Here is a 14725-nt window from a genome sequence, read left to right on the forward strand (position 1 = left end):
GATAGGTATGCTGAAACTACAATATTGAAATGGACCCAACCTTACCAAGTCTAGGGGAAGAATATGCCAGGCAGGGGAAATGGTACCTGCAAAGGCCATGGGGTAAGCCAGAGTACGGCTAGGGTTGAAGGGCACAAGGGGTGAGCGGGAGATGAAATCAGAGAGGCAGACCAAACACAGTAGCAGGAGGGTCGGGGATCCATCAACGTGACTGTAGAATGTACATACATACAGCCTGGCCTGGGAACTTGGACCTGGCATTCTGCTCCCCCAGCCAGTCCCTGAGCCACTTTACAGCCCAGTTTCCTAAACTATACAATCAAGGTGATATCTAAACATGCCAGAAATTGTAAAAACTTTAGTATTCTTAAAGTGCTTTATTGGTACCAGGATAAGTAGGCCGGCCATCCATCAGCTAGCCTTCACTTCTGTCTGAGTCTCAATCCCCTGGGCTACCAAGGGGAGAGTCTGAAGGGCCGAAAAGATCAAATAAGATCAAGAATGAGAAGGACACTCCAGGCTACAAAGCCAGCATAATAGGCCTCTGGGTGGGTTACACCAACAGCAACTTCCTCTACTCCATCCTAGAAGTTTTCTCCTGGAAAAATCGGATTTGTGTTTCTGGGTTTTGTTTGTTCATTTTTAATCTTTTAGAAACCTATGGAACAATAATTACGTCCTGGCCACCATTTTAAGTACTGCATGTGCTTTTCTGGACTTGATCCTCACAACAGTCCAGCAAGGTAGGAGTTAATATGTACGCTCTTTCACAAATGAGGAAGTTGAGGTTTGCATCTCCTATTCTCTTGAGCTACTTGCTTTCTCTACCCTCCACAAGCCCACAGAGCTGCTTGATCCTGAACCTGGAGGAACAGTTATTGATAAACAAGGACAGCATCAGACCCAATTTAAATGCTGGAGCCATAAATACATCCTGAGGAAAATCCGTCCTCTGAGTGGGTGACCACAACTGTTTTGAATGCACATAATTCAGTTCCAAGAATCAGTCTCCTAACTGAGGAGTGATCATAATACTTTTCCCATGTCATTCTTCGGGATGAACAGGGAAGGAGGCACCACACTCGCAAATACAGATGTTTTCATAACTATTCATTTTGGAACAGGTTCATAACTAAAAACATACCAGAAAACACTCTCATGAAAAAATGAAGTTTAATAGATCATATTAAAATTTTATGTTATGCTGCTTTCATGGGACAATTATTTGTTTACTCAGTAAACTATTATAGGCTTTGATCAAATTTATCAGTATTGGCCAATTCTATGGCTCCCAGAAAAGAAATTCAAGGCTTCTGAAATCCAGATATATTTGTCAGATAGGTCCACTGATGGATCTAACAAAATAACTACATCACTGGAAAAGCAATTAGTGCTGGGAATAAACAGAAGTAAACATATGGCAAGCTTAGGTGTTCTCACCTGCCTGTGACACAGATAAGTAACCTTTAAGCTACGTCAGGTCTAGATTAACCAATCATGACACCCATCAACCATAGTAGAACTCCAGAGACCCAGAACACATAGTCCTGAAACCAAGAGAAGTGCTTCCCTTATAATTTTAATTTTTTTTAAGTTTACTTATTTATTTATTTTGAGAGACAGACAGACAGACAGCATGAGTGGGGGCAGGAGCAGAAAGAGAGGGAGACAGAGAATGCCAAGCAGGCTCCACACTGTCGGCATGGAGCCCAACACAGGGCTTGGACTCACAAAACCATGAGATCACGACACCAGCCAAAACCAAGTCGGATGCTCAACCAACTGAGCCACCCAGGCACCCCTCCCTTATAATTTTAGGATAGTTTTTTTGCTCTGCCCCTGCTGACGTCTTATGGATAAATTTAGAAAGAGAGAGAAAAAGATCTTCCCTCCAGAGAAATTAGTTTTTTTGTGTCTTTTTCTGTTAAAAAAGCACAAACTGTTCATTCTTACTCAACAAGCACATTTAATTTGAAGCCTCTTGGTTCTGATTAGATTTCAGACAATCAATAAAGCATCCTGCTGGGCACTAAACCATCCAGGGCTGCAATCTGCCACCCGTCTGCCCTCTGAACGGAACCCATCCAGCTCCTCCTAAGGGTAATATTGCTCATCTCTGTCATCTCTCTGGCTAGGGAATTATACAGAAAAGCTCATTCCTGGCTGCAGCCTTTTGAGGGAATCTATTGTTTTCTATTATTGGCCAAGTGTGCCTACAAAAAAATTCCCAGATGAAAGACTTTCTGTGTTTACAAGGAGGGAGAATCCTTAAAAATACAGCAAATATAGCCAAGACCCTTCCTGAGTATAATTCTCTAAATGGAGAATCAGGAAATAAGTGTGAAATCCAAATGCTCTAGTTACCACTCCGGGTGAAATGTCCTTTCTGGTGGCACAGAATGTGACCTTCATTGCCACATGGTCCATAGAAAGCTATGCAAACTGTTCAGGCATTCAAAAGCTCCAGACTCTCTATATGCGTGTGTGTGTGTGTGTGTGTGTGTGTGTGTGTGTGTTTTCCCTCCCTCTCTTTGTTACAATTCCACAGTAGCTATGTACTGCCTGGGGCTAGCTTGTTTGATCTGCGGCTGCAGAAACAAACAAAGCCATTTAAACCAAATGTAAAAGGTTATGAAGAGGAAGGGAGAGTTAGTGAGGTCTGAGCAAAGAGTGAAATATAGGCTCTCACACCAAAGGAAGGGTTTAAATTGAACATGACTTCAGGAAAAATCAATTTGCTTTTTCCTTTCTTGTCTTAATTTCTCCCTGCAACATGACTCTTGCCAATTATTGAAGGGTGTATCGTTGCATAAACTCTCACACAGTAAGGCTTATCCTACAGAGTAATCACATAATGCAGCATCTGTGATGTCACAATCGGTTTCCATGGTGATGAGAAAAAGGAGAAGAAGAAAAGGAGGAGGAAAAAAAAACATCACACCAGTGACATGACAGTCTCTTTGGTAGCAGTGGAAATGCTACTTGTAAAATCATCCTTGGCTCCAGGGTCTTGAAGCTCTCACAGAGACAGCTGTGTGGTGAGTGACAAGGGAGAGAGGAAGGGACGAGACAGATAACTTGTTCAGAAACATAATCTTACAACAACCATTAAAGAGAACAGCAAGAGTCAACATGCATGCAAGCACAAACATAAAATAAAAATTGTAAAATACGAAAAATACAAAGCCATGAAACAGACTAAGATGCTGCAGTTTTCCTCTTTTCCAAGTCACAATCCCACCTTCTCCTACCTGATCTGCCATCTCGCTGAATGTCCACATGGTACCATTCCCCATCGTTGGCTTTCTTCTGAGTGGCCTTCACTTTGATGGTGCCTGAGCCCATGTCAAGCAGCAGGTAGAGGTTGCCATCGAGGAGTTCCACAGCAAAGAAGTCCACCTTGGTGTTCTTCTGGCTCCGAGCATCCTTCCTCTCTTGGGGCTTGCCGTGAGTGAAGAGGATCAGGCCGTTGGGCTCAGTGGTGCGGAAGTCAAAGGAGATAGAACCCATGCGTTTGGTGTTCCACTTGGGCAAACTGATGTACGCCTCTGGGGTCTCGAAGTTGATGGGGTCCAGTGTGGCCACATTCTCACACTTGAATACAACTTCCCCATAGATCTTCATCTTGGTGTCCCCAATCCGGGCCAGGCGAGACAGCTCCAGACGGATGTCATTATTCTTATAAACAACCTGTCAAAAGCCAAACAAGTGCCATATGAATCAATCTTGCAAACAGTTACCATCCACTGTTCACTGGGCACCTGGGTAAAAGGCCCAAGAAAAGACTTCAGGATACAATACGTCTCAAACAATATGAGAAACATGAGATACAGCATGTGAAAAAGCAACTGAAGAGACTTCTGGGATACACATAAGCCTTGAATAAGCCCCCACATTTCCATTTTATTACTTTTGTGTTGTCTCCTTCTGGTCAATTTTTTGTGATATCAGAAAGTTATATGATATAAGCTTGCAAGTAGAAATCAATAGAGTATGAGTTGCACAAATACTAATACTTAAATACAAAGATATTTGCTGAAGTGTAGTAAAAGACCAGAAACAACCTGAATGGCCATCAATAACAACAGACTGGCACATCCTGATGATGGACAATTATGCAGTCCTTAAAAACAAGGTAGTTCTCTGGGACCTCTTGGGTGGCTCAGTCAGTTAAGTGTCCGACTCTTGATCTTGGCTCAGGTCATTATCTCACGGTCGTGGGCGAGCCTTGCACCGATTCTCTCTCTCCTTCTGCCTTTTCCCCTCCTCTCTTTCTCAAAAATAAAAAAAAATTAATAATAATAAACAAAAATCAAGGCAGTGCTCTGGTTTTGACATGATGCTCTCCAAGAAATATTGTTAAGTGAAATTAGCAAGGAGCATAAAAGAGTGTGTTCTACAGTATTGTGTTAAGAGTGTGTGTTTTTGATATGTGTTTATGCATATGGATATGCACATATATATGCGCACTATCATTGTGTTAAGTGTGTGTGTGTTCAATATAAAAACTATTATGCACTCATAAATGCATAAAACATCTTTGGAAAGAAACACAGAAAATTATAAAATTGTCACTGGTGAGTGGATCTGTCAGATTAATATTCAGGAATGGAGAGAGACTGACTTTTCACTGTACTGTATTGCATCATTTCATTTTTTTTCCACCATGGAGATGTGTTAAGAGTTGGTGGGGAATGAAATCTGTGTTTTGTGCACATTTCGTACACCCTCTATACACACAATGGTGGGAGAATGAAACACCCTACAATATTCAAAAAAAAAAACTATTATGACTTTAAAAATCTGGTGTAATCTACGTAAAAGCAGGGATTAATGCTATTTCCCAAAATTAGAATTTCAAAGAGGTGTTGTTGTTACTGGAACTGAATTTTGATTGCAGTACCCTGGGATGGGTCTTGGTCCTGTGATCTCTAAGTAACATCACATTTACCCAATAAACAAGAAAAAAAATTAAAGGGAAAGGGGCTAACATTGCAGTATTGATTATGGCAATCACGTTGCTATGTCCTTTACATTATCCTATTCAAATTCTAAGTCAGGATCCGGATTTAGGCTAAAGTCCTACATCTACTACCTACAAGCTGTGTGACCTTGGCAAAGTTGTTGAACTTACCTGGGTCTCTTTTCTCCTCTGAAAATGGGAATACAGGGGTAAATTATTTTTCAAGGATGAAATGAGTCAGTACATACATGTAAAGCACTTAGAATGGCACAGAGTAGGAACATAAAAATCTCAGGTACTTTGGTGGTAGTTGTTGTAGCTGTAAATCAAATTTCATCCTTTCCACAGTCTAAAAAAGGTTGTAACATCATCTTCATTTTCAGTAAAAAATGGACTTAAGTACTAGAATAAGTCTTACGATTTATCACAGTGATGAAAAGGTAATTAGATGGGTCATCCCAGTACATCATTTAATCTCTAACACCAGAACTGTTTCCCTTTTAATATATAACTAATGACAAAGAATTGAAAATGCCTCACATACTATATGACCTTGACAATGAACATAGCCATAGTCAATAACACTGCAAATAACAATGGTACTAATATTTACTGAGCACCTACTGCCAGATACCATGTGAGGAGCTAAAGCCTACCATCCCATTAGATCCCAGTAACACCCATTTGAGATACCTACCATCATTCCCCTCTTTTTACAGATGGCAACAGATGTGGAAAGTAGTTAAGGAACCAGTTCACAGTCACAATAGCTGGTAACTGGCAGACCAGGACTTGAACCCAGGGAGTTGGGCTCTCACATCCATGTGTTTGGCCACCGTGGACACTCAGAGTGAGGTCCCACTAGCAGCACCTGTGAAGCTCATCTTTACCATTACATGGAAAATCATGCACATTCAGCTTCCTAATTCAAAAGCTGAATTTCTCATCTTAGCACTACGGCACTGACCATGTGAACAGGGGAAACACTGCAAGATCCTTAGGCTATCAATGACTGGAGCGAACCAGAAAAAGAAACAAAGTTTAATGACTGGCAGCTTCTCCTTTCTAACCCCACCTATTGCGCCTGGGCATGTGATATCTGTCATAAACAAACTTTGGCTTTCTCTGCATTGGAGTAAATGCCTATGACTACAGCTCCTTGTTAAGATTAATTGTTAATATATAACAACAGCTCATCCTGGGATGGAGGGGAGAGGGGGAGACTGAGGCTTGCTTCCATTGAATAATAAATGGAAAAGGAACTCAGGCACTCCTACAGGAGGCAGAAGAGAAAAAAGAAAAAAGCCTTTTAAAGGGATGCAGGGTACCATGAAGAGGGGCTCTTCTCTGGGAAAGTTACACAGCTGAGACTAAGACCCAAGGTGAATAACTAGAATCCAGGTTTCCAGAGAGACAGACAGGAGAATCAGGGCCACAAACTGGCCAATGATAACAAGACTTCTCTCAAAAGCTCTCTGAAGGTGAGCTCTCTACCTACTCCATGGCCTGGAAATTATTTGTCTATTTATATGGAGTTGCCTCACCTTTCTCACAGACAGCTGGACAACCTCTCTGAGTCCCATTTCCAAAGGCAGGAACCTCAAAACCTATTCTAGGAATGGCTCCCCTTTCCCTTCCAAGGCTGTTATCAGGATTGAGGGGGATGTTATACATGGTACAATACAGAAAATTCTAAACTAGTGGATAAACCTAGGAAGAAATAATAGTATACCCTGGTCTCCAGTGGTGTTGGGGTATTGTTAGAAACTGACAGGGGCCTGAACTGAAGTTCTGCTGAGAAGAAAGGGACAGGAGGACAGGGGTCTTGTAGCCTTGTGGTACTCAACTGAGAAGCTCCATGGCTGACATCCTCGCCTTCCCTACCTGCCTGGTATAGGACCATGGCCGGGGCCACAGCCACACAAAAATGTACCAGTGCCTCGGGCAGGGCGTGGAGGTAAGAAACCCTGCTGGACCCCCTTACAAGGCAAATTAGTATCTGGTACAGTGTTCTCTGTGAAACCAGACTTGCAGCTAAAGGAAAGACCCCAACTGATGACTAAACTAGGAAGAAATGTGGGATCGAGTGACAGAGAGCAGCCTTAGCTGACAAGCTGCCCCAACGAAGAGCAATTAAAGACAAGTGGAAGTGGTTCCCCATGAGGGAAGATGTGACACAGCCAAAGAGAGACAGAGTCACAAAGAATGACAAGCTGGTCTGACTACCCCACACGTGGGTTTGTAAAGATGGCCATGTGGACCACAATGCAGCTCATGCCTGGGAGGCCAGACAGTAAACTAGTTGAGGACAGAGTCTCAGAGGTGAGACACACTCTCTCAGAAAAGCTGTACTTCTATGCCTCCACAATCTCTGCTACAAAAGCACAAAGGAGCAGTATCAGGAGTGAGGCAAGACATGAAAGCAGGAACAATGTAACAAAAACAGTTTGCATCTTGTGAGCATCTGCTATGCATCTGACAATAAGCAAGTGAAATAGGCAGCATTAGAGGGCGTACCTGGAACTCGAACCCAGATCTCTTTGACTGCACAAGATGGGACAATGCTCTAGGAGTGTCAGTTTCTAGGCTCTCCTGTGGCCCATACTTACCCATAAAGCAAAAACCCCTTCATCAATCACAAAACCACACTCAACTCCGCCCAGAAGTGCAAAGCCCTTCACCCCTGGTAGATCCCACCCTTCCCCACTCAGGAGTCACTTCAGAGGCCTCTGTCTGAGCTCAAGTGTGAAGGCTTCTGCATCTTTGCTCACCACGTTTTCCAGGCTACCATGCTTTTCTCTCCTCTCCTGGCATCCTTTCACCAGGATGGATATGGATATGGATATGGATATGGATATGGATATATATATACACACATACATGGATATATATATATACACACACATATATTTTATATATATATATATATATATATATATATATATATATATATATATATATATATATATATATATAAACCCACTCCAGGTCCTCTCTGGCTGCTCTGATCCTGCTGATCCTGTCATTTGATAAACTCAGAATCCTCATACTGGCTACTAGTGATGTGGCTGCTTTCCTATTGCCCAAACCACCAGCCCTGATTGGAAAATGAGTAACTCTTCAAACTTACACGATGTGCCTTTTACATTAAACTCTTCCATGGCACTTGAGTTATATGGCAGGTCCATGAGAATAAATCTAAGGAGTAGAGACAGTCCCAGCTCACAGATGTACTTCTCTCTCTTGCATCTTTTCCTAGGCCACTCTATTCTCAGCTTCCTGAGAACATGCTTTCATGCCCTCTGCTGTATATGCCACAGCCCTCTGCACTCCAGCAAGGAAACTAGAAGGAATGAGGGGATGTGGGCATGTGCCCTGCAGTGCCCAGATGGCCTTTTGGTACTTTTTATCCTGTGCAGGAATAGGAGAGTATCACCTGGCCTTTGTTCTCTTGTGTTTAAAAAGCACCTTCAATCCTCTGTGGGTCTATATGTAGGACAATTTCAATAAAAACCACTAGGTCAGCTTATCAGACCATCATTTATAGGTCCATGACTTGATGCCTGAGCACCACTGCTCTGATCCAGGTCAGTGGATGATGTCTGAAATTCAAGATGCTAGGGGACATTCTCTGAAGTGTCTAGACTAAACAAAACAGAACGGTGAGAAGCCAGTGTCAGGGTGCCTTGATATGGAACAGTGTTGATTGCACATCCCAGTAAAGCCTTTCAACTTTATACCTATGTGTGGAGCAGTGTACATAGGGCAAGCAAAAGACAAAGATGTATTTATCCCCCCACTGCATTTAATCCACTGACAATAGATAATAATAAAATGAGCTTTTTCTCTACGGCTTCCAGGATAGTGCTGCTTCTAGATAAACGTTCAGGCTAATCTTATTACTGGGTAACATTCCTACTCAGGGTAAAAACATAAAGCAGCAGCACTGTGAAAGAATCTTGCTTCCGGGGTTGCCACATCCTACCTTCTCTACCCTACTTCCCCTCTGTCCTTCAGGCAACTGATATCTCTGGTCTGCTGTGAATTCCTCTCCTATGAACTGACTGCTCCACTCACTTGTCACTCAAAACATGCAACCTCATAATCCTTAAATAAGCACAGGTCTTATCTCTTCAACAGACCTCAAACACCTATCAGCAAAAAAATATGCACCACACCTTTTAAAACTGCAAATAGCACCTGGTTGTACAGGTGCTTAATAAATGCTCATGTCTGCATTAAATTGTACGTTGGACTCAAGTGGCAACGCAGTGGTTCATATCATGGGTTTCGCAATCTCTCCGGCCAGGGTTGAGTCCTGATCCATCCATGGCGGCTATGGGACCTTGGATAAAATCATTAATATGTCTCTACCTCAGAGTCTTTCACTGTAGAAATGTGGATAACACGTCTCACTTCACAGTATTGTTAAAAAAACAAAAACAAAAACAAATAAGATATCGTTGTATATAGAAATACTTGACACAGTTCCTGGAACTTCATAAGCACTCAACAAATGGTAGTTATCACTATTAATGTTGTCATTTTTCTGTGAAAAGCCAGAGCTAAATCAACAGACAGAAAAGCCTGGCATGAAGCCACTGGTAGAAAAGATTTCCTCTGAGGATAAGTTCTAAGGTGCCTGTCAGCTCAAGAGACAGGGATCAAACTAGTAACAGACTAGATTTAACTAATGCTAAAGTAAAAATAAAAATAAATATCTACATAATATATGTAATTGACTAATGTGGCATTTATATATATATTATAAATGGTGGGCATTCCTTATTTCTCTCACTCTTCCTCCCTCTCTCTCTCTCTCCCCCCACTCTCTCCCTTCTCTCTCTCTCTCTCTCTCTCTCTCTCTCTCTCTCTCTCTTCACACACACACACACACACACACACACACACACACACAGCATATACATGCACAGATTTAGGATTCATTATCATTCACGTTTTCTATCAGAATGTACCACTGACCAAACCCCAACAGTGAAGTCCAAACACAAATGTGACAGCAGATGGTCCTCTGAGCGTCCAAAGTCAGAAGAGCCAGTATTTGGCATGGCCGGGGCCACATCTGCATCTATGGTCTTGCTAACAGGGGTCAGTGAACTAACTCTGCCTGCTGAGCTGCAGCTGACATCAAACCTGAGGCCCAAAGCCCCAATTGCTACGTACCATGGATGCCACCATTTTCATGCTTTATATTCTGTTAACAGCGGTGAAGATCCACCAAAGATAAAAACTAAGCACAAGAAATAGAAAATGGGAACTGAGTTTCAGACTTGCTAAGACAGTAGCAGAATGTCAACTGTTAATTAAATTTTTTTAATGCTGAGTGATCCAACACTCTGTGGGTAAAAGAAAACACAGCTGCAAGCTGGATCTCATGAGGGACCACCAGTGTATACAATCTCTAATCCATGGTCCCATTTGTAAGAAAGTGGCCAGGAAAAGATAAAAGGGACATAAGACAAGCTGGAGTGACAGGAAAAAAAAAAAAATCCAGGCAAACTGATGTTAAATCACCAAAGTCCTCAGTCCCTTCCTCATTTTGAAAACAGCATCCAGTCACCTGGACATATAGGCAATTCAACCAGAGAGAGAGAAAGCTGTGGGCCGGTTACTCTGCCCTCACGAATCAAAAAGCCATGGGTGCTTGCTAATAATGCAATTCATTACCACTTGTGATCAAGAATTAGACAAATATTTGTCCGATGGCTTTTTTGTGAAATGGAAGTAATTATATAGGTTTGATGCGTGGTTACAGATGGAGACACTAAGAAGTTGAGAAAGATTTCCAACCCTTAACACAATCACAGGGAAGGTCTCAATTTTATTCAAGGAAGAAAACTTTTGAGGACTTTATTCAGTTAAAAATGCTGATCAGGAACAGGCCACCATATGTTCAAGTATCCCATGAAAAAAAATTATTGCGAGAGGGAAGATTTGCTGATTCAGGCTTTATCATCCTCACAGCATGTACTAAGCTTCTACTAAATTAATGAAGGAAGAACTTGGCATAGACAGACTACAGACTTGACATAAATAAACCCAGGCAGAGATATAAGACATGAACTTGCATGTAATGGGCCAGATCTCTGCAAGACATCGTCAATAGATAGTGACGGAAAAGTTTCTAGATGAACTAGAAGAGTTCGCCAGATGACCTTTTTAGCCACACCTGGATATCAAACCCTCCCATGTTCAAGAGCCATGTTGGCAAGTATGTGTCTCTGCTCTTCCTTCCTCACAGGTGACATTCATTGTTAATTGATGTCATTCTATTCTACCCCCTTTCCCATTCAACCTGACTGTAGTCTCAGAATTCTTCTCTAGGAAGTTACCACCAGTCACTGAGAAATATAACTTGAGATGAACCTATTCTCCATCCTTGTTATCCTCTAACATAAAGTCAACTTAATGTAAATTAACTAGCTACACTAAGATATTGGAAACAAAATCCATGTAAATGTGTTAAATAACCACTCTATTTTAGCTCTAGACCACAGGGCATACAAAGGAACATGAGGTGTGATCCCTGCCACTAACATGTTTAGAAAATGTTGGAAAATGCTTAGAGGGGGGATATATTTTATATCAGAATTGTAGTGAGACATATCTGTCACTCTAATTACTGAATGTGCAAGAGCCAGTGATCAGAAATTTAGATCGTTTTTCTCTTCCTTCTGCTTTCCAAGAACAGCACTGTTATGGTCCTCTAGACTGTAAGCTTCATAAACACAGAGGCTGTGTGTTTCTTATGTGGTAGTCAATGCATGCCCAGTGTTTGTAACAAAGTGCCTGGCACACAGTAGAGGTTCAATAAAACATACTCTCAAACTTCTTGTATTTACTTATGTACTAAACAGACCTACCCAGTGAATGCCTACATTTCCTTCTTAGAATACTTGATGAGGGCACCGACCTGACTAGAGTGAAAGTTACATGTCACACAGCAGAAGAACAAAGATCAGATGAGTAGGTGGTACCTGATTATGAAAAGCTCTAAAAATATAGACATTATGCAATTGAAAAAAAAAAGGAGCCATTAGAGTAGAAAGGAAGCCTTTAACAGTCTGATTGGAAAGGTGACAAAATGTAAAAGGTGCCTTCCTGATTCGCTAGGAATCTACTGTTATTTTTATTCCAAAGACTAGAAATGACTCTAATCATCTCACTATTTTCCCTGAGGATAACATGTCATTCCCCACTTAAACCCTTCAATGATTCTCTATCAACTTCAGAATCAAATGCAAACTTTCACCCATTACATAATAGACTTCCTAATCTAGTCCCCACCTCACTGTCAAGTTCTGCAGTTCATCCGGTAAATTCTCCCCGGGATAAGCCTTACCTGGATTTTCCATGTGAATAACCGTTTGCCATCTGAGGCATAGTTTGCGTACCAAATCTTTTGGGAAGCCTTCTCCAACACTCTTACTCACTCGACTCCTACCTACATCTGATTTCCTCCTCTCTGCTCCCAGGGCTCCATGTTGTAACTGCTGTCATGGAATTTATCATGCTGTGCTGCATCTGTTTTCCCCAGTAGATTGGGAGCTGCTCAAGTGGAGGAAACTGTACCTTTTTTCTGAGTCTCCCAGTGCCTGACACAAAGTCAGTACATATTTGCGGGAAGATGTGAAAGAATGAGAAGGAAGACAGGCAAGAAAATCCCAAAGACTATTTCCTGATGCCTCTAAATCAGTGAGGACTATACTGCAGAAAGAAGCCTCTATATTCCTTCTGCTTGATAATAAGTGATAAGATGAGAAGAGAGAAAGCTACAGTATCACAGTTAAAAAGAATTTGATGGAATCACTAAATATTTGGTTTTCACTATTGGGCATGCTTAGGAAATGTGCTTGCATTTTAAGTTTATTAATATAGAAAGTTCCGTACCCATGAGTAGCATCTGTCACTAGTTTATGCATCTTGACAAAACACCAACAGAAGAAGGAACAAAAAAATCAATCATAAATTCTAGCAAGATACTCGAAGAGATAGGATAACAAAACTCAGCACCAACACTGCCTCCCGCTCTGGAGTATGCTAAGGGAATACTGCCCACCTCTTTATGACAATGTAGCTTGGAATGTCATAGAAAACACATGGATATTTTGAAACAGTACCTCAGAGCCTTTATTCTCCGTATCCAGGGTCAAATAGCACGAATAAATACCTAACAATGAAGCATTCTGCCACCAGCTACCCTGAAAGAAGATACATTACAATAGAAATGCCAAATGGCTTTGGGAGAAAGAGATTATATAAAAAGCCCAAAGGCAGAAGAATAGGGAGAAATACTATAAAAAGACTCAATGAAACAGAACCTTCAAGAAGTCTAACACAATTAGCTGGAAACAATAGGAGCACATGAGGAAAGTATTCCATGCAGCCCAGAAGACAGAAGCAGTGAGTTCACAACCATGGATAGTGACGGATTAGACCAAGAGGTGCAGATCAATAGGCAAGTTCAGGAATATTCTCTGTGGCTAAGAAGGCAAGTTCACACAGGTGCTTTCCAGTTTAACTTCCTATAATGTGAAGCCCATTCATTTACACAAAATACACATGGACTAGAGGTGTATGGCTTCCTGATGGAGAAGCAACTTGCAAATAAGGAGATCTGCCGGTCAGAAGCAATTACAAACTATTCTCTTGCCCTGGCCTGCTAAGCTGCTCTGCTTCTAGCCTAATGAAGCCTCTAATCAGATGGCTCTTCAAGGTGGTCCAAAGAGCCCCTCTGCAATCAGCAGAAGAGGTAGGGAAAGTGATAGCAAAAATGTGCCAGGCTGGCAGGTAACTGATAACAGAATCATTTCCAACCTGGCAGGAAAGAAAATGAGTTGGGTTCAAACTAACAATAATATAGATAGAAATGCTAGGACTCAAATTGATTTTTTTCTGAACAGGTTTCTTTACCCTTTGTTAACTTCAAAATAGTCATGCAACAAAGAAGGGCGCCCTTCTTTTCTTGGGGCTCTCTTTCAAGGTGATGGTACTCAGCCTCCATACTTAAACCTGTAACTTTACATTACCTTTAGTAAATCTGTAGAGACTTAAATAACCACTAGATGTCCCTTATGCCATGCAAAACCAACCTGACATGAATTTCACTACCAGTTACACAAATCACATTTGAAGACAGCTTTTCTGAGTCTTGGATCTTAGGTTTCAATTATAACTCCTATTATGACTCACTCCTCTTCATTTACATTATGTCCATGTCTATATTATTTCCGTGGTATTTTATCATAAGATACCAAATTATAGACAGGGAATAGGAAACGACTATGAATTAAAATTCTTCTAGAGGTAGAAATGATGGAGAAATAGACAGAGAGGAATACTGGAAAAAAAGAGATATAGAATGTCTAAAAGGTCCAAAATTCATTATCACTTCCAGGAATCAAAGAAGTTTTGGTGTAAGTGGAGAACCCACAAAGTTCAGCTTAAATTCAAATTCTCCAAACACTGAGATCTTGCATTCTTACATTCAATGAAACTAGGAATGGCATGTAATTTTAATTACACATCCAGTTTGATCAATTAGGAGTGGGTACCTGGGGCATGAAGCAGTAAAACTGTCGTGCTGTGTCCAGCTGTGTCCATTAAGCGATATCTACAATGGGTGTGACAATGGGGAATGGCAGCCCCCATCATATGCATTTGCAGAACCTGAGTTAACCCACTAGCTCTAAGCCTTTCAGACTTGGGATGACTGTAGGTGTGATGGCAGTAGTACAATAC

General features: G+C 41.4%; 1 protein-coding gene across 4 annotated transcripts in view; it reads right to left on the reverse strand.

Annotated features, from left to right (window-relative positions):
- NRXN3 (neurexin 3) overlaps nucleotides 1-14725 on the reverse strand; it is a 1502570-nt gene that overhangs the window by 1048991 nt on the left and 438854 nt on the right. For all 4 annotated transcript variants that reach the window (XM_047079783.1, XM_047079782.1, XM_047079785.1 and 1 more), the window contains one exon: nucleotides 3252-3690. In XM_047079783.1, coding sequence (XP_046935739.1) covers nucleotides 3252-3690 — 439 coding nt within the window. The remainder of the gene's footprint in view (nucleotides 1-3251; nucleotides 3691-14725) is intronic.

Source organism: Lynx rufus, unplaced genomic scaffold (genome assembly GCF_022079265.1).
Source record: "Lynx rufus isolate CCGP_SWC_20201006 ecotype Redwood Valley unplaced genomic scaffold, mLynRuf1.p SCAF_17, whole genome shotgun sequence".
Classification (NCBI taxonomy): domain Eukaryota; kingdom Metazoa; phylum Chordata; class Mammalia; order Carnivora; family Felidae; genus Lynx; species Lynx rufus.